General features: G+C 40.5%; 1 protein-coding gene across 4 annotated transcripts in view; it reads left to right on the forward strand.

The window, feature by feature from the left end:
- The window catches only part of SLC37A1 (solute carrier family 37 member 1), a 42,728-nt gene continuing 22,146 nt past the window's right edge, over nucleotides 1-20,582 (forward strand). For 2 of the 4 annotated variants that reach the window (XM_075173097.1, XM_075173118.1), the window contains exons 1-10: nucleotides 1-107; nucleotides 4,278-4,561; nucleotides 6,342-6,423; nucleotides 7,314-7,440; nucleotides 9,259-9,337; nucleotides 10,179-10,314; nucleotides 11,837-11,913; nucleotides 13,738-13,904; nucleotides 14,656-14,693; nucleotides 20,479-20,562. In XM_075173097.1, the coding sequence (XP_075029198.1) occupies nucleotides 4,506-4,561; nucleotides 6,342-6,423; nucleotides 7,314-7,440; nucleotides 9,259-9,337; nucleotides 10,179-10,314; nucleotides 11,837-11,913; nucleotides 13,738-13,904; nucleotides 14,656-14,693; nucleotides 20,479-20,562 (846 nt within the window). In that variant the 5' untranslated portion in view covers nucleotides 1-107; nucleotides 4,278-4,505. Of the gene's footprint in view, nucleotides 108-1,261; nucleotides 1,325-4,277; nucleotides 4,562-6,341; nucleotides 6,424-7,313; nucleotides 7,441-9,258; nucleotides 9,338-10,178; nucleotides 10,315-11,836; nucleotides 11,914-13,737; nucleotides 13,905-14,655; nucleotides 14,694-20,478; nucleotides 20,563-20,582 lie in introns of all 4 variants that reach the window. The other 2 variants (XM_075173107.1, XM_075173126.1) reach the window with 2 other exon arrangements.

The raw sequence follows: 20,582 nt of genomic DNA on the forward strand, positions 1-20,582 counted from the left end.
CGCGGCCGGGCGGCGATCCGCAGCCGCGCCCGGCCGCTCGGCTCGGCGCAGGCCAGGCAGGAAGCAGGAAGCTACCGGCGGCGGGAGGGCGAGAGCAGCGGCAGCGGGTAGGCTCGGCGGGCGGGGGGCGGCCGTGCACCTGCCGTGCCCGCGGCAGGGGCGGAGCGGGGGCGTCGCCGCCGCTTCCCGCCTGTGTGGCGGCGGCCCCTTGCCCCGCGGGGTTGCCCGGGGCCGGTGGCCGGGCGGGGGGTGCCCCGGGCGCCGCGGCCCCGGCTTTTCGCCGGAGGCGTTGGGCAGGCGGCTGCAGTGCTGCCGGGGCACAGGCGTTCACCGCCCCCGGCTCTCCGTTTTCTTTCCTTCGCCTTTTGTCTTGCTTTCCCCCTTTTCTTTCTTCGAGGCTGGGCTTGCGGTGAGTCCCCCCTTCCTCCGCCCCAGCCGGCGGGGTCAGGCCCCGGACCCGGGGAGGGTTGTTTTGGGGGCGCCCCTAGGTTTCGCTGGTAGCGGAGGGAGTAATTCTATGCTTGTGCCCCTAAGGGTGCGCGGCCGCCGGCGGCAGCCCAGAGGCAGAGACCAGCCCTCGGCTGGCATTGAGCTGCCTGAAACCTCCCCGTGGGGTGCGGGTGGGGGCTCCCGGAGGCCACGGCACCTCGTGCCGCCGGGGGAGAGGCGCGTGCTTGCCACCTTCCCCTCGCTCGGCTCCTGGCCTGGCCCCGCAGGACCGCGGGGTGAGAGTTGCTGTCCTTGGCCTGGCTCGGCATTTAGGGGAGCCTCCGCCGGCTTCCACGGGGTCGTCTGGTGTTGCGGTAGCCCCTGGTGTGGTGCGGTTGGTAATGCAGGGTCCTGGGACGCAGGTGTGGATTCACTGTGTATTCACAAGGACTCTTGTCCGCTGCTGTTAAACCAGGATTAACTGTTTTTCACTTTCTGTATTAAATGGAAGGAATATGGGCATTTAAGGTCCAAAGCTGATGGATTTGGCACTTTATGGCTCAGGTGCTGAGCTGCTGGGTATTAAGCACAATATGTATTTGATCTGCGTGTGTCTCAAGGCCCTTGGAGTCCCTAAGGACACCCTGATGAGGACTTGCATTACCGACTGTCTCTGCATATGCAGAATTAATGTCTGCCCTCCAGGGGAACTGTGTACAAGGGGCAGGGGCCAGGCAGGAGCTTCGCTCTGTGTCTCCAGCGTGCAGCACAGCTGAGCCAAGGTTTGCAGTATTTGCAGTGGTAAAGGCAAATGACTATTTTCCTGAATCAGGGAGGGAGCTGCGTTTCAGCCAGTGCAGCGGGAAGCCTGAAGAAGCAATACAAAGTTTGGAAGGTAAACATGTATTCAAAGTAAATACCAGAATATTGCTTTATACGTTACAGTACAACAAGGAGGAAGTGGAAGTGTTTGTTTTCATTGTCAGGTAAAATAGTTGCCGAAAATGAAAGAACAGAAAACTAGTTCAAGTGATTGAATTGGAGCTCATCCTTCGGCTTCCTTAGTAAACCAGAAATATAAAGGATGTGTTGGTAAACTAGCCTGTTAATGTCATTTCTGAAAAATAGCTTGGTTTTTAAGTCTGGTTTAATCTACAGCAGGATGCAGTCTTTATAACCTGTTACCACAAGTTTTATTGCTACAATAAAGGGGGGAAGTTTTATTTGTTTATTAAAAGCACATTAATATCAGAGGAACTTATGGATATATGGGGACAGAGATAAGCTGTTGATGAGTAAATGAGAGCTCAGGTCTCTCTGCCTGCAGTAGATAAAATGAATAGAGTTAGGGTGCAGGTCTCTAAATGCTGCTCATAGTCCAGTCGTCTTTGCTAGGGCCTTGTGACTCTAGATTTATGGCCAGGATATGCTGTTAGGAAGTGGTGTGAGTATGATCTGTGCAGCAGGTGCACAGATGCGCAACCTTATGTGACCACTTAGCACTGAAACCTGTTTGTAAGATGCATGAAATCTTTTTCTGCTTACACTAAAGCTGTTAAATAGTAACCTGCTAAACAATTACTTTTCTGTCATGACAATTACCTTGTCCCGTTATATTTTAAGGGGTTTATGACCTCAGATTTTTGTTCTTTGCCAGCCTTTCAGTTTTTTCCCCAGTAGGTATTTCTATCACCTCTCACTTAAAGTGTGGTCAGTTAAATAATAGTTTTGGTGTCTGGGATAACTGTGAGAGAGGGGAGATGGGGTTTGGGATCACCCTGAAACAGATCTGTCACTGCTGGAAGAAAAGTTTACTCCTCCTCTCAGCTGCTTGTGCCCACCTCTTCTTACCTTTCTTCTCCCACTGGAGCTGTCCACAGCTCATTTCAACCAAACCCAGAATTACTGACAAGCAGCTGTTGGTTTGACATTAGAGTTCAGCTGACCTAACTAGCTAGCCATGGCTGTAAGGGGCAGTCCCACCTTTAGTCCCCGCCTTTATGCTCCTGCTGCTTTGGGTTCATCCTATGTAGTGGTTTTGTGGCCACAGAGTGAGTTAATATTTTCTATTGGATCAGCTGTTTTTCAGGGCAGGTTTTCTGATGGATCAGCCACCTGAACCATCCCTGTGTGACGACAAGGTCTGACACAGATGGAGGCAGGGACCTGCAGCTGGGGGTGGGAGAGGGGAGCAGGGTGTAGGGTTGCACTTTCCCTAACCTCTGCAACTTCAGAAGGGAGGTAGGAATCTCATGGTGGGTGGGAATGATTATGGGGTTTGCTGATTAATTGCACAACTAGTTATCTGATTGAGGGCCGGGGGGAGGAGGTGGAACATGCCAAACGAGATTAGCAAGTCAATTCGCTATTAGGGGAGGGAGGTGTCAAGCTGAACCAGGACACTGTGGAAAAATTGAAGCTATGACAAAAATGTGTTAGCATAAAGGAGCAGACCCTTGATCTTTTGGTGGGATACTCTGTTACGTGAAGAGGTGGTAGTTTTCCTTCATTCCTGGGGGAAAAAGCCTGTGAAGCTTTTAGGTTGCCAGCTTTGACGCAGCAGATACTGTTTGGTGTTGTCATTCAGCTGCTGAGGAGGAGTAGTTTTGATTTCTGTAGTAAGATGGAGCAAGAAAGATGAGAGGAGAGAGGCTCACACCTTTGCCTGCCCTGTGGCAGCCTCTAAAATTCCCAGGTTAAGACAAACCCTTGGTCTTGGCAGGTGTGGTTTTCTTCAAAGGAGATTTTGCTTTAGCTCACCTCCCGCTGTTTACCAGGAGAGCTAGTTCTGTATCCTACCAGGTTCCCATCAGGAGCGTGGCAGTGGCTAGTGCTGGCGTTAAGCCCACTAGCTGGGCTGCCAGCACGGTAGGGGTTATGTTGCAGACCCTGGTGTGTTATTTGGCATTCTGCTGGGGTGGCTCTGCTGTTAGGCTTGGCTCACAGGCATGAGTTGCAGTCACACCTTTTGCCTACAGTGCCTTTTGTCATCTTACGCAACAGTTGGCTCAGACTTGCTGTGAAATAACAGTGCAGCTAGTTCCTGTTGCAGTCCCTGTAATAAAGGGTACTGTGCATCTTTTTCTCTTGAGGGGCTTCAGCCCAAATTTGAACAAACAGGAGGAACTCTACAAGATTTTAAACCAAACTGAATTGATGCTGCTACAGTTTTGCTCTTCCCTGCACGTCACGTACACGCGTGAGCCTGCCTTCTCCCTTGTGCTGGATGAGCTGGTGTAGGGAGCTCAAGTGCTGAAAAAACTTTTTTTTTTCTTTTCCAAGTTTTCTGATGGTGTGGTGCTTTGTGCAGCACTGATACTGGGACAAGGAAGTCGGGCTGGAAGAGGGAGTGGTGGTGAAGGCTTGCTGGCAGCATTGTTCAGCAGCAGCCACTCTCAGGCTGGAGGAGTCTCTATTCTGAGCTGAAAACACTACAGTCATTTTTGAACAAATTTCAACCTCATGAATGTTTCTGATAAACATTCTGATAAAGTGTTAAAATAGATCTTCGTAAGGTGGGGAGTTGCCTATTTGTAGTCTTCCTGGGACAAAAGCAGAGTGCTTTGATGTCAGCTGGCTTTGGATCATGTTCTAGGTGTATCTTTCCCTTGTGTCCCCACTGCTTTATACAATGCTGGCTTCTCAAAATAGATTATACATGATAAAATTCAGAAAAGGCTGCAATTTATATTGGCTTAAAATTCTTCGTTACATTTTTGATGTCTAGAAGGTTTGCTATGGTAATTACTTATCTCTGAAATAGATAATTGCTAATTCAAATGTTATGATTAGAAAATATTACAATAACTCAGTAAGAATATTTACTTATCAGCTTCTCTTGTTTGAAGATCCGCAATTAACAAAGGCAGAGTGAAGAATTTGCCACGTCGTGACTGAAGGTATAAGGAAAAAAAACCTACAGGGAGATCAACTCAGCAGCATATCTTCCACGTTTGTTAACAGCCTATTTGTTAACGGCTTTGGGGAGGATCTTTGTTACGCATTCTGAAGAACAGAGAACATTGTCACAAGTACATAATTGTGTCGCCTAAAATTTGATACCAGCTGTAGAGTAGATGGCTCAGCTTCCTCCTGGGATTCACTTCATCACTTCATTTTCACGAGATCAGTGGTAAGTCTTGAAGTATGGTGGTGATCTTTGTTTTGGACAATGTGGGTTTGTATCTGGGGAAGATGATACTGTTGCCTTGCTCTATTTTTGCTTTTTCATTGCTTAATATATACAGCAAGAAAATATAGTCAGTTGTATAATAAATAAATATTGCTGACATTTAAAAAGTGAAATACTTCGTTGGGGAAACCCAGACAGACCCTTACTAGTCAAGTGTGCTAGAGAATAAAGCCTTTTGTCCTTTTCTTTGCAAGGTATGTGTTTGAAGGGATAAATTTCAGATTTTTATTTTCAAACTCTTAAGTGGGAGGGGTGCTCGAGGTTACTTTCTTTTCTTAACCACAAGTGTATTTTCTCCCCTATAATTTGATGTGTAATATAGACTTGTAGAATTACAGTTTTAGTTCTTGCTACTGTAATATTTAAAAAGAAAACAAAACAAACAAACAAAAAAACCCAAAACAAACCCCAAACAAACCCCAAACAAAACCAAAAATTCTTTGCTTTAGGAAAACTAATCCTGGAGGTTGGATGGCATCAGTTCTTGTGCTTTCTGAGATAGAATACTGAGTCAATTGTGTGTGAAAAACAAAAAAATAACAAATGAAAGACCAAGCACTTCCCATTTGAGCAATTTTATCACATGCTTGCTTTAGTAGAGCAGCAAGGACAAAGTCATTTCAGTTTTATCACTTGTGAGGATGTTTTCAGTTATGGGGGTGAAAAACTCAACTCATGGGACAACTCACTCTTTTTTTTTTTTTTTTTTTAATGTATCTGTAAATATGCCAGAACTATAAAACAAGACCCGTGTTATGTAAAAATTTATAAGGCAGAAAATGATTGAAAAAGGTTAATTAAAAATTAGGGACCATAGTAGGCTGCGTGATATCAGATCTTTGTATGTATATATGTACTTTTACTTACAGATGTTAATTTTAAGATTAAGGCTAGGAGGAGTCAGTAGATACACTCTGATCTCTGTGAATTGTTAAAAGCACAAATCCACAAAATGCTCTCCTTCTTAAATAATTGAAATGTGCTTCAGGTAGAGAATAGAATAGATCAGATTGTTATCTTTGTTTAATGCTTGCAGTGACAAAGAGTTTGAGATGTCCTTTTAATTCAGATGAACTGCAGAGAAAGACCCAAGAATGCCAGTGAGGTACAAGGGAAAATTCCTTCCCAGTCCCAAAGCTGCTTAATTATGTTCATGTGCTCCAGCTGACAGTACACACAGTCAGTGTCAGTCCCCCTCTCCATCTGTAGAAATGGCTGATTTCTGTTGTTACAGAGGAAGGCAAAAGTAAAGCAAAATCCTAAAAGCAATGAGGAAAGAAAGAAGTAGTAACCCACAGTAGCCAAACTGACAATTCACAGAGCCATCTTTTATGTCCTAATCATACCAGAAAACCGGATGAGACAGTGAAATGTGAAATCTGGTTATCAGTATGTTTAATGTTAAACTGCCTTTTAATAGCCCCCAAAGGAGGGTTGTAAACAAGGCAGATCAGCACTGTGGTCTCCAGAGCACTGCCATGTTGTCCTGCCTGTACCTATGTGCTACTAAACTCCCTCCCAAAGCCAGAGCAGACCAGATATTTAAAGCAGCATAACTGCTGGGGTGGTTCTTCAGGCTGTTAGAGAACATGAAAAAAGTTGTCTTCCGCTATTCCAAGATTACCAATGAGTTGTGTAATGTTTTTATGGAACTTAGTGCTAGAAGTAAATCTGAATAAAATAATTTTCAAATACTACTTTTTTTTTTTTCATATTGTAGGTATAGAGCCTTCATTTTCTCTCTCACTTTCTTGTTGTATGCCAGCTTCCATTTATCAAGGAAACCTATTAGTATAGTTAAGGTAAGCAACATTATGTCCTTGTTTAAACATCCTTCTACTCCTGTCAAACACGGAAGTAGTCATCTTTTTCAGTATTTCCTTTTGTGAAAGGCGGTGTTAAACTTTAACTTGGAATGGTTTATAAGATGAAAAACTGATAAAGGTAGTACGCAGTGACATTTATTTGATAAACTTTAGTAAGACCACACCTAGAATATTGCGTATATGTCTAATCTTTGGGCTTAAGACTTGAAACAGCTACACTGTTACATTAAGCCTACACTTAATTCATGTGAATTAATCTAATTATAGATATTTAAGAGTTTACAAGTTTACATTTGTATGTTTGAGAAAAGTTGCTCATAACTGATGAGTCAAACGTGATAAAATTCTACTGGCATTTACAAGACTCTTCCAAGTACTGTTGAGCATCGTAGTCATAGTTGTCTGTACGCTTGTGTTGCGGTTTAACCACAGCTGAAACCAGGACAGCTTGGGACTCTGTTCCTAGTGAAGCTGGTGGCAAAATATTATCTAATTCTAGGTTTGTTAGTTTAATCTTCGGCCTGTATAACTTGGCAAACACAAATCAAATCCCCCAGGGCTGTATTGTATATAACTGATGAGTAACAGTGGGCAAAGTAGCTTAGTATTAGTGAAGAATTTTGAAATTTTGCAGTGTCACAAACGCCAGTTCACCATAGCATGTTGTTTCTAACCGCGTAATTACTCTCTCGTGTAATGGTGGCTTCGCCCACCAAAATACTAAGCCATTAATAATGGCTAAGTTTTACTGATTTCAGTGGGTTTGACACAGATTCATATAGAGCTAGGATTGTTACATTTGTTGCTGTATGGGGATTAACAGTAACAAGTGAATTTTCCATTTTCAAATTTTCTTTCTGTATCAGGGAGAGCTGCATAAGCATTGTGCTGCTTCACGTGAAGTTGAACTCAACTCCTACAAAGAATATGCTGCCCAGATTCAGCCTGCCAAAAAGCCATCTAATGTATCTCAGTGTGGTTGGGAGCCATTTGGTAAGGGCTGGTTTTTTGGTTTTGTTTTTTTCTTTCCTAATAATGAGCTGATATTCATAATTAGATTAATTGCCTCTTGCTATTTCTTCTTCTTGTGTGGAGGGATTCAGGAGATGTGTATGGGAGGGGTGTTTTGTTTTCCATGTTCTCATTGATTTTTCCAAAGAAAGTTGTGACTTACCTTATGATGTCTTTCCTACTTAAAGTCACTTAAACAACTGACGTTATTTTAACTGTATAGCTATGGGATGGTTTCAGTAGATCAGTTCTCAGTCAGAAAATGAGATTTGTCTTTAAAATGTCTATTAAGGAAAAAAAGGGTGAAGACTAAAATAAATCATTATAATTTTCTGCTGTTTTAATTCAAGGTCCAGCAATCATTTAAATGAAATCACTTGGTGTTTATCTAAATTGGAACTTTTCAGAGTCCTTCTCAGCCAGAAAGAATATTTTTCTCCCCATTTTAATGGAGAAAAACAGGAGACTATTGCAGAAGAGACTTGACAACTTACTGAATAGCTTATGAACCTGGCCCTTCACTTAAATAGAAAAAATACTTGCCTACTTACAATTAAATTTGAATTTAATTGTATTTGAATTTAATAGAGATTTTGCATGCTTCCTTGACACTTTTATCACTACCACTACCAGTCTATCTAGCCATCCATTCTTATTATTCTTTAATTAGCAATTAAAAAGAAGTCCTACTCTGTTCAAAGATAATTAAAGATCTGAGCTCTGCGTTTTCTGTGGACAAAATTCTGTGTATTAACTGCCTGCTGCAAGGTAATCAGTCTACTGAAATTTAGTCCCACAGGTTTCCAAGTGTATTGGGATGCAGTTAAAGTTGGTTGCTGTTTCTTGTCCCTGGACCAAGGGGAGACCAAGTTTGCTTGTCTAAAACACTAGTTAGCTTTCTTAATGGAGACTTCTGAGCCACCGTGTCCTCCTTTTTCCATGAACACACAGGCTATTGCAAAGCTACCCCTTTGGGATGGCACTCTAGACTGGTTCTTTCAGTTCTGTTTTTCAGGCAACATAGCTGGCAAGCTGGGAGTACCACTGAAAGAAGGAATGCTTTAGTAACTGTGGCTTTATTCTCAAAGTCAATGGGAGTTGTGGCTCCTTGCAAATACACAAACTTTCTTGGTACGAGCTCGGGTCTCTTGAGACTAGACTTGGTGTTTCTATCTGGGTGGAGTGCCTCCTGCTCCCTCCATCCTGCCTGCAAGTCCCATTTAGTTGTGATCACGGTCATTTGCTGTACAGAGCAGAACCCTGTTTGTTTTTTTTTTAAATAAGACTTCTATCTCTGTGCCTTATGAGTAGTTGGAAAATGAAATGTAAAAGGCCTTAACCATTTGAAAATATATATTAAGCTGATTCCTGAAAAGCCTATATGATGATGGATTTTTTTTTTTTAGCCATTTTGACTGGTAGGACCTCAAGCATCTGCAACACATCTTTCCACTTTTAATAGTCTGTTAAAGTTTGAGTTTTCTTTTGTCTAAGGACCTATAAGAAGAGACCACCTTGTTAATAACTGATGTTTCTTCTCTTCCAAAATGCTGTTTTGAATAAGGTGGAATTAAGAACAGGCCTACCAATATTTTCCTGATATGTTACAGGCAAAAGGGTCAGTTTTAGAGGGTTTTTTTTTTTTGGTTAAATAAAATGTTTTGCAAAATGCATGTTTAAATCTAAAAGTGACTATTGAAAATTAAATGTCAGTGCATGTTCACTAACATTTTTCTTGTAATATGTAAAAATGGTTGGGAATTATTTAAACTGATAATTTGTTTTGAAAATTATTCTTAGACAAGAACAACTACAAACAGTTACTGGGAGCACTGGATTACTCGTTTCTGTGTGCATATGCAATTGGAATGTATTTAAGGTAAACCTCACTCTCTTTATCGCTTACTATTAATTTATGAGGCTGTACTACTTCTGAGATATTGTCCTTTCCTACTGTAAAGTTTCTGGTGAAGAGAGTGAGAACTTGATTGCTGAAGGAAAAAAACACATTGTCCCGAGTCCCCAGTGGTATCATACCTGTTGGTATATTGAAGGCTTCTTACGTGCACCCATCCTGACTGCTTTGTGCAGGAATGCTTTCTAACTTGCAATCTAGCTTGTCTTTCCTTCATATGGAATATGAAGGAATATATGCTGGAATATATGTCCTCAAACTTTATCAGTCTCCAACCTGCACACGTAGACTAAACTCATTGTCCTGGCTTTCTCTACAGTCAAAGGATAGAAGCAGACACCTCCTAAAAAGTAATACCGAACCCATCTTAAAATGTGCAATATTGCTGCTCCTTGGAGATGCTTCTTTTTATTGGCTAAAACCACAACCTTCATAATTAGAATCAATAGCAAGGGAGAAAAGTCTCGCTTTAAAAGGCTGGAGACATGTCCCACCTTACGGGTTATTTGGAAAATGACTCTGTGAGTAAATGACTTCCGATGTGCTGCAGGTGAGTATCTCCCTGAAAGATGGTTGTGCAGATGTCAGCATTTGGCAATTAGCGAACATGAAATGTGTGTTGGTTTTTACTGTCTCAAGTGCTAAAAGTTGCTCATTTGCTGCTGTGAAGGAAAACAGCAGTTACCAGTAAAGTTTCTGCTCAACCACAATTAAACAACACAAAATATTCTTTATTTGTGTAGGCTTAGGGTATGATCTCATTTTTAATTATTGCCTTTCTTTTTATTTCCTTCCACATTCCAAGTGGCATAATAGGAGAACGGCTACCTATCCGGTACTATCTGACAGTCGGCATGCTTGCTAGCGGACTCTTCACTGCAATGTTTGGATTGGGTTATTTCTATAATATACATAATCTGTGGTTTTACATAATGGCCCAGGTAGGCACGGTGTTATTTAGATACTCTGAGTTTCCATGGTGCTGTTTAGTGTTGTATTGGGGTTTTTTTCAGGTGCAAACAGTGATTAGTGGTTGGATGGGAGGATGTAACTGCTGGCATACATTGTCGTTGATGACAGGCAGAAATGATAGAGTGGATAGCCCCAGGTTTTATTTTTGAAAAATGTTTTTTTTAGCGGAAGAAATCTTTGAAAACAAATTAAAGTGCTTCAGTCTGTGTCACATCAGTGATCAAATCTTTGCAAGCTTAAATGTGTGCGAGTTTTAAAACAAATGTATTTACTTTTGTCAGTCTGCCAAGACCTGAGTGACGCATCTCGGCTTTCTCTGCAGGAAAATTACATTTATACTGCTAATGATGAACAGTCTCCCGCATTGGTGTGGCTGAGAACAGGCAACTTCTGTAATGAGATGCATTGTGTGGGATTTTTCAGAGCACTTGTAGATCTAATCAGGCGTCACAAGAATATTTACCATTGACCTGAAATGGAATTTAGGTCAGGACCAGGATATGGTTAGCATTTCTGAGTCATTTTGGACAGGTCTGCACCTTGCACTGCTGCTTTCTTTGTGTTACTGCAGTAGCACTTTCACCGCTGGCACGTTTGCATGGCATTGTGCAACACGGCATGCAGCGATACTAACTTGGCTACTGTAAGCTCTTATAACCGTTTCACCAAGTCATCCGTTTAACCGTGTCGCTGCCCCAGCTCTTGGCTTACGTGGTTTCCAGGACGGGAGCTGGCTCCTTTAGGGTTAAGCTGTCTCTACCAATGCTGCACCGCGTGATGTGGTCGGTGAATCCTGGAATACCAAAGGTGGTCTCGCACCACCAGCCTCGTTGGTTTTTGTTGGGGAGAGTGAGGTTGTTTCGTTGCATGTTCAAATGCTCATTGTACGTGTGAATTACTGTATTGTGACCTTTGTGTTAATGTGTAATTCTAGATAGGGAGCTTTTTAGGAGTTGGGATGAGTTAGGGTTATGATCTGTGCAACGTGGAGGCTGCAGTAGTTCGTACTTCAGCCTGAATATAGTAAGTTTCTCCTCTCAGTTTATTTACAGGTGTCTGGTAAGCATTTTAAAGTGAATGTTCAAAGTTACCCAGTCTCCCCTAAAGTTTTCTTTTGTTTGATTGCAAACGTGCTTTGCCCTATGTTCAAACTGAGATAAGTATTATGTTGCTGGTTGAGTGTGGGGAATTCATTTCTCTGTTCAGTTCAGTGCAATGTGATTTTTGGTAAGCATGTGATTTGAATTACAATTTTTTGTGTTTTAAATCGTAAAATAATTGGAGAGATGTAGGTAGAGGGAAGAATCTCCGCAAAGCATTGTAACTTGTTTATTCTTGGAAAAGAATGCTTTCAAAACCCCCCACTAAATTTCTAAATTCAAAGCATTTGTGTAGGCTTCCTTTTCTCAGTGCAGCACTCGGCAGGAATTGTGTAGGAATCTGACTCATTATAGGGTATGTTTGTTTATTATTATTTTTATATACTTTCAGATAGCTAATGGGTTGGTGCAAACTACTGGCTGGCCGAGTGTCGTTACATGTATTGGCAACTGGTTTGGAAAAGGAAGGTAAATAATATGTAATCCAAAGTTTTGGAAGTACAAATCAACACATTCCAGGCTATAATGTTATAGTCAATTTAAATTATCTTTCTTTTGCTTCAGTGGTTTTTTGGGACAAAACAAGCAGTTAGGTAGATCTTTGAGAGGAGTTTTCTTTCTTATGCTGATTAGTTTATATATTGGTTTGAAATATTCTCTCTCATGTCAAAACAGTGTTCTGTGGTAGCTCTTTAGTCTGATGTTTAATTTTTCAGATGAAATATTGCGGAATTGAATTAAGAATAATTCTTAAAACACTTTTAATAAAGGCTGTTGTTATGCCATTTTAATGTGGAATTTCCTGTGTTTTCATTTGTGTTTCAAAGCAGTTGTCAGGGTGTGACTCTGAAAGTATCTTTTTGTCTAATGTCTTTTTTTCTAACACACTTACAGAAACTTGAAAATTTAATTAAAAAAATATGTATGGCTTCTGATTTAACCTTTCTTTTTGTCACTTTCTTTAAATCATCTTTTTTTTTTTTTTACTTAATCCTGCGAAGACATCACTCATGTTTATTTTGTCATACCATACAGGAGTTTTCCATAAATTTTGCAAAAGCTGCATGCTAAATCCATTGGCTCTGGTAATGGTTGATGCATGTAGCATATAGTATAGATAGCACTACTGTAGTGCCATCCATTGTAGATACATACCCTTGAATGAACATTACTGTCAATCGGTTCAAGAGAAGGACATACGAAAATTAAGTAAATGCTTTCTATATAAAATCACAGGATAGTTAAAAAGGTCTAGGCTCAAACTAGTTTTCCATAGTCCCTGCAGCCTTTTTGGTGAATGTTATAAAATGCAGAGAATGATCACAGTCATACAATACTGAACAAAATTGGCGAGTCTGTGCAAAACAAATAGGTTTATTCAGATTTTCCTTTGTGCAAAAGCAACAGCCTTTACTTTTAGGAGGCCACGTAGTGGTCTGGTGGATAGGGCTCTGGTTTGAATGTCAGTGATCTGGTTCTTGTTTTCATTTTGCTACAAATTCCGTGAAACATGAGCAGACCTCTTAGATCTTGTCTTCAGCCAAAGGAAAAGGTATGGTTTAGTTCAAATTAGGTTGCTCCAGGTAAACTCCTGCTGAGGGCAAGGCAGTTTTCCCATGACTTATAAGGAAAAAAAACGTGCTAACTGTCATGACTTCGGTAGGATTTTTGTGGTTCACATTAGCTCAGCTGGAGCTATTCTACAGCAGCTCTAATCTGGGATTTCCAGGCAGGCAGAAGTTTCATGTGTCTGTTAGCCAAGCTTGCACAGGTGTTATCTTCTACTAGTGCCTAGCAAGTCCAGAATGTGATCAGAAAATGCTGAATTTGCTCTGCCTATCCTGTACAGATTGTGTTCTTCTGCATGATAAGTCTAACATACCCCAAAAGTATCAGATCATCAGTGCAATGTGCTTGCAGGAGGACTTTCATTCCCAGAAGCATCAGACTTCGTGTGCACATGCTATGCAACATCTGCATGCTTTTTTTAATAAAAGAAACTCTATCCAGAAATATGCAAGCCCTAGTGGTGCCTTTAAATGCCATTAAATGCAGGATGAGTTCTGTCATGCACAAAGAACTATTTAGAACACCTCTATTAATGTTTAGGTGCCTTGAAATTGCCAGATGAAAGACTGTAGCATAAAGAAGTGGTCAGTTAAAGAACAGTAAGATTGCAAATATTTCACTAACACCACAGATGAACAGTTATTTTTGATACACTTTTCTCAATATAGTAATGCTTATTGTTGGAATAATAAGAAATGTTTGTGGGTTTTTTTTTTAATGCAGGAGAGGTTTGATCATGGGAATCTGGAATTCACACACTTCAGTGGGAAATATCTTGGGATCCTTAATTGCTGCTTATTGGGTGTCTACGTGCTGGGGTCTTTCCTTCGTGATGCCTGGTGTTATCATTGCTGTGATGGGGATTGTTTGTTTCCTGTTTCTTATTGAACGTAAGTGCTTTAATGGGATAGAACCATGGAGGGCTCATTATGGGTGAAGAACACCAGCTGTTTAAGCTAAGTGACCCAGTGCAAAGTATATTCTTCAAGTTATGCCAATACTTAAAGAACTTCTTCCTAGAACACTAGGTGGAGAAGAACCTGTGTACGTCTAAAGAGTTTATATGCTCAGACTCTGGCATACCTGAGAGAGTAACACTTCAGAATTCCGTCCTCTGTCCTATTATTACTTCTCTGTATTTATAAATTGTTCAAGTGTATCTTAGCAGAATGTCCCACCTGGCTGCAATGTATATTCTGTGCTACCATTCAACCCATGTCATCATATTCTGTGCTATGAAATACAGAAATCAGCTGATAGAGCAAGTTTTGTCACTTTAAATTAGACATTAAAAAGGAATGCCCCGTCTTGCCCGTAGGTAGACTCAGAGATATTAGTATGAATGCTTATTTTACTGTAACTGTCCTATCTCAGGAAGTAAAAAGTTCTGCAGATATAACTAGAACACTGTAATGAGCTGGACTGCCAGAATAGCACTTAATGTGGTCATAGGATGGACAGGGTACCATGGAGCACCCTTTTCTTTTTCTCTAAAGCTACAGTTACACATTTCTACCAGGACTACTTCAGTGTTATCTGTATTGTTTGTTTATTACCGGTAAATACACTACTGATAAGTGTTTTAAGAGATGCTCGTTATGCTTGTTTTCACTATTAACTATGCGTGGTATTGTATTTCAGATCCTAAAGATATAAGTTGCTCCTGCACACCATCCAGTGTAAGTGAATGCTTTTTCTATTTTAATTTTTCCTCCTAATACACATGTTTATTATGATAGTGCTGGAAATCAGATAACCTGCATGGCCCTTTTGTGCCAGGCTGTTATAACTGACCCTGTACTTGAGGGAATGAGTGGTCTTCTGTGCTTCACCCGTAAACCAGTAGCTTACTTTCTATCAAAGCAATGTGAATCAAGAGCTGAATGAGTTTGTTTTAACTAAAGTTTTGGAATAGATGATCTTACTACAGTAAACCAAGTAAAAAACGTTCATCTCTTTTTTTGAGTTTTATTACTTTCCTCCAGTCTTCCTGGGCATCTTCAGAGCATTTTGACCTATCTCCTGCTGTTGCCTTCCTTGCTTAGGTATGGCTGCCATACCTAAGAGATAGCTGCCAACCATATCCCGTGAAGGGTCTCCCTGTTTGAGAACCCTGTATTAGGCATTGCAGAAAGAGCAACCAGCCCTTTTGCTGACAGAGCGTCAATGAACCATGCATCTATGGGCTCGGGGATGTTCGCTTGGATAGGGGGAAGGACAGTAGGAGCACATAGCTAGGGAAAAGAGGAAGCAAGGGATAGGTATGAAGCCGAGATGAAAAGATTGGAGCAGTCAGTCAGTCTGTGACAGTGAGTTTAGTCATGATATAATATGGCCTTTATTTAACCAAAACTGACGTTAATGAAGAGCTGTGAAAAGGAGAGAAAAATAATCTGTGCTTAGTGGTACAGGTCACATGACAAATCAATGCTTCAGTTTCTGTGTCATCACAGAATAATTTAGGTTGGAAGGGATGGGACCTCTGGACACTGTATGGTCCTACCCTCTGCTCGTAGTAGGCCTAAATTTGAAAGAGGATCAAATTGCTTAGGGCCTGCCTGTCAAATTTTGAAATCCTCAAGGATGGTGATGTTGTTTATACATAGATGACTTTTTTTTTTAAATATACAGTGAATTTTTTAGAATGCATTGATCACGTGTTTTACTGGCATCAAGGCAATGGATCTTGCTATTGTATGAGAGCTTATACTTCAAGGGCTTAAATTTTGGCAAGGTAGTGAACTTCGCTAAGCTGAAGTTCACACGATCACACACACAAACTGTGGAACGCATATTGCCTGGATCACAAGGGAAAACGCGACTCTCTTGACACGAGAGTTTGAAAATCCAGCATCAGAGATTGACTGCTTAAGGCATTGTTGAAGCAGGATTGAAGTGCGTGTGTGTATGTGCAAATGTCTAAGATTTCTTTGGGTTGCTGAACATTGCATGTATACTTCCTTGTGCCATTGTGGCAGCAAAACTCATAACTCTTTTTAATTGTTTCTAAAAGGAAAGCTTTCTCTTTAAGTATTAGTATAAGATTGTTCAAACACTATTTTAAAAGTAGGTTGGAAGTGGTTAAGCTCTGGTACCAAGATGTTTACCCAATGCTTTTGAAACAAAAGTTGATAAAACATTTTATGTGCTCAAAATTAAGTAATGTAGAAAGCCATGTCAATGGCGAAAAGATGTACCTTAGAAAGCTTTAGCTACTATGTGAGAAGATGATTCCTTTCTTGCCTCGTGTAGCTGTGACTGAAGTGGAGGGAGGCAATCCAAACAGAACGAAAGAAAAACAAAAAGCAAGGAAGGGGAATAAAAAAGAGAACATTAGGAAGACCAGCTGTGTATAACTTTCATAACAGAATGTCATTTGTAGCCCAGTTTCGTTTAGGAGTGTGTTTGCAGGTTCACCTCTGTTTCATGTTCCATAAGACTCTGGTATGTCTTTGTCTCTACTGTAACCAAAACCTAGAGCAGTGCGTTGCTCCAGGCTCTTTCTCCTTTGGCTCCCAGGGACCTGCGGGCAATCAGATCTGACACATTTTCAACTACTTCTTTGGAAGAATAGTAGGGGGAGATTGGCAAAGGTGGTCTTAAGGTTTCCCATGCGTGAGGGCAAGTTGGGGCTGTTAGGGAAAGTGTCAGAAGGAAGGTCCCAAGAGAATCCCACATATGTTTTCCAGTGCTAGGGGATTATACATGGGGACTGCACACGTAGCTATATGTGAACTATACCTTTTAGTTGCAGATCTTGCAGGTAGATTGTACAGGGATGCTGGTTTTTTACTACTCCTGCCCCCCCTCCCCCCCACCGATAGTTTCAGATAGATGACTTTTTACATTTTAAATGCTCTCTTCTTCCTGAATAGTAACTGAACGCAAATTTTCTAGTCTGCGTTATCTCTTCTTTACCAGTTAATGTGTTTTTTCTCCTCATATGAAGTACTCCTGATAAAGCTTCTGAATACTTTTAATGGTCTGTGGAACTCGTATTCTTAGTTTGTTACTGTGAGATAAAAGTGTGCTCACAATGCGCTCTGTATTTTTCATTTAATTCTCTTTCATTTCTTAAAGGTAACTTCTGTCAAGTATGAGAATATTTTAAGTGACTCTTAGAGACACCTAACAGGAGGCATTTTTTTTCCTTTGCTTTTATGTAGTTCAGAAATGCTCCCATGAACATTTCAGCTGCTGTTTATAATACCTAGAGCATAATGTTTACAGAATTTGCTGTTAAGCTTTATGGAAGTAAATGTTTGTTATTTGTTTTAAATACACTTTTACTGGAAAGCATAACTAAAGAGTTCTGCACCGTATGTTGCTTATATGTCTCAAGGAGCTGGTATGGAAAAATTTGACATCCAATGTCTACTTGCCGTGATATTTTAACAAAAATTTAGTATTTTAGGAGCTTTTTCCCCTTCCATTCACCACCCTTTCCCCCAGTCCCAGAAAAGGGCTAGCATTTGACCTAATCTTCTCTAGGACACCAGCAAGATCACTGCTCCAGGCACAGTCTTATTGTGTAGGGATGCATTTGACCTTCTGTTTCCCTGGAAACCTTGCTCTCCAGAGCAAAAGGTATCACTTCTTCCTTCCCTATTCCATACATTCGCATCTGCAGATCTTGTAGGACGTTTACAAAAGTGCTTCCCCACCTGCCTTGCACCCTTCTCAGGTGAAGATTATCCATTGTCTTGGGAAGCAGTATGCTATTTGAATTGCTCAGATACCTCTTTTCAGACCTGTGTGGTCTGCAAAGTGCAATGGATTCTAAATCCTTAATGAATAGGGCTCACAGCTTCTGTTCGCTGTGGGGAGGGTGGGTTTAGAAGTTAAGGAAATTAATAAGGTAAGAATAGAAGTTCGAGATGATCTCCTACAAATGCAGATGTGGTAATGACAATGACGTAAAGAAAACTGATTGCTAATTGAAGGAAGGTTCATGTAGTAAAGACTGTGTTATTACTGGGAACAAAAAATTTCAGCTGTGTTGTAAAAGGGGTAGAATTTGCTGGCAGGCATAAAATGGTAGCTGTCCTTTTTTGCTCAGTCAATTCAGTGACAACCTGAACAACCTGTGTGCTTTTGCAAATAGTTAGAAATGTTTTTTCTAAGACATTAAAGAAACATAGACACTTGCTTTGCTCGTAAGGCTGTAGTAGGTCACTTTGGACAGATGTCTTGGTTAGGTGCAGGCAGCTCTGCCAGCTGGTGCCAAAAGCCAAGCCTCACTGTGGAAGAATGAGGCCAGTTAAATTTAAGCACAACTGAAATAAATGCTCAACATGAGGGAAGGACTTAAGGTAGAGTTACATTAAGATTTATAGATCAGATTCATCTTTGTGCGCTATCACTATCTTGGATGAATTTGGTCTACTGTTTATTTGCAGCATGATCGTGAGCCCAATATTTCTACAGAGTTTGTAGTGGTGAGTAATCTGATTTCATTGAGTTGTCCAGAAGCACAGATGGAGAGCCGGGCACAGAGCCTTCAATGCGCGGTTCTTATTCTTTATTCACCAATTTCTGAGGCTGTGCTTCATTTGCTTGTATTCACCTTGGCTCTGATTTATGAATCTGAAATTTGTTTCAAAACAAATATTTGAGTACAATAAAGTGCTTTTAAATGTTAGTATTGGAGGCTTAATCTACGACTTTCCAAAAGGCTATACGTATGACAAATGCAAGTGAGAAGTAAGTGTGCTTTATTAAGCATTGGTGCACTTTCATAATGAAAGTTAAAGAGTAGATTTAACGGCATTTGTGAAATGTGGTGGTTTAGAACTGTTTTTATTGCTTCTCATCTTTTCTCACTGTACCTTTTTTTTTTCATAGGTAAACATGCTAGTTGCAGCATGTTCATACAGACCTGTCTTTATGTTCTAGGAACTTTCTTTGACCTGACTTTCCATTTCCAGGAAACTTAGCGCTCTTAAACTCCTGTGGCAAAGTGCTTGTGCATTTAAAAGATACCAGGCTGCAATTTTTATCTTCTGAAAAGGAGAAAGAAGTCTAAGTATTAAATGTGCAGCCTCTCAGTCTAGTCCTTTTCCCCAGATGTTTCCTCCTTACCACAGTAAATCTTATTTTTGACAGTCAAATGAAAAAGTCTTTCATTTTTTCTCTGCTGAGCTGCTGAATAAAGATGTAGATGACTTGTCTCTAGATAATGGGTTTTCTTCCCCACAGATTATTGTAAATCACTTTTTTGACAAGAGCCTAATCTTCTGTAAGATAAAATTTAAAAATCTGTTTTATCGGACCCTGGGGGTTTGAGTGTTGTTTGTTTATTTTGGGGAATGCATGGCCAAGACTGCTTGCGCCTCAGCTCTGCATTGAGCAGCAGAAATACTTTAGTTATCCTCAAAAGTTTTTTGCCTTCTTAGAAGGATTTGGTTGATGAATGGCAGTTTGTCTGAAGAATACTGCAACACATATCCTTGTATTTTTGTTGGGGAAGAATTACCTAGTGATTCATTTTGAATTAAAATGTTCAGTGAGGATAGGCGTTCTTTTTTATTTGTGGTGGAGAGTTTTGGGGGTTTTATTTGGGGCAGGGTTTGGGGTTTTTTAATTTTATTTTGTTTTTTTAATTTGGCATCCAGAGTGTGATTAGACACTTAAACAAACATCTTATCCCGGAGGAATGCACAGTGCCTCTTGTGGCCTTAGCTATAGGTTGTCCCTGTCTGATGGCAAACCTACTGTGAAGCTGTATGTTTAATTTGGCGGACAAACCTTAATGTCCCTGGCAAATCTTTTTAGACCAAGGTTCTCAAAATGATGTTTTCCAATGAATGCAATTTTGGTGTGAACTGATATACTAATGCACTTGTTACTAAGTAAGTATAAAAAGCAGGTCCATCCGGGGCCTAAAATACAACTTGTTGCCTCAATTTCGGAGGTGCTCGCATGCTGGAGGTGCTCAGACTCTTCATTAACCCTCCTGCCCACATGAGCACAGTCCATTTCTGGATTAGAAGAATACAGTGAGCATAAGCTAAAGGGATAAACTTTTATCTTAAAGGGATAGATAAATGAAGAATCAAGGTTTTCCTGAAACAAATCAACTTCTGTAGTTGCTACTAGGATCATCTGCTTATGAGAAAAAAATAAGTTTGCAATGAAAGTTCAGTAGAGGAAAAAGCAGCTAAAGATGTTAAGAATGGCATGACTGTGCTCTGAATTCAGTATGCTGCTTCTGTTTAAAAACAGTATGAAGTTAGCCTTCAAATAAATTTGTGATTGCATTTTATGTACATTTGCCATTTAAAAAATATGAAATTTACATTTAAAAACTGAAAATACACAGTCATTAAATTAAAGATGCTTCATTTGGGGTTATGTTTATGTTACAATGCACAAAGACTTTTGTTGCAGAGAAATGATTAACACTAATGTAGTCCTTTAAAAAACAAGCGACAGAAGTATGGGGTTTTTTTGTTTTGTTTTCAGAGTTCTAAAACCTTCCTGAATGGTGCATCTCGATTCAGAGTCCAGGTGCCAACCTTAAATGCTAAGGAAACCAGCAAACCTCAGGTAAAATGTAACGTATTATT

This window comes from Calonectris borealis, chromosome 1 (genome assembly GCF_964195595.1).
Source record: "Calonectris borealis chromosome 1, bCalBor7.hap1.2, whole genome shotgun sequence".
Lineage (NCBI taxonomy): Eukaryota > Metazoa > Chordata > Aves > Procellariiformes > Procellariidae > Calonectris > Calonectris borealis.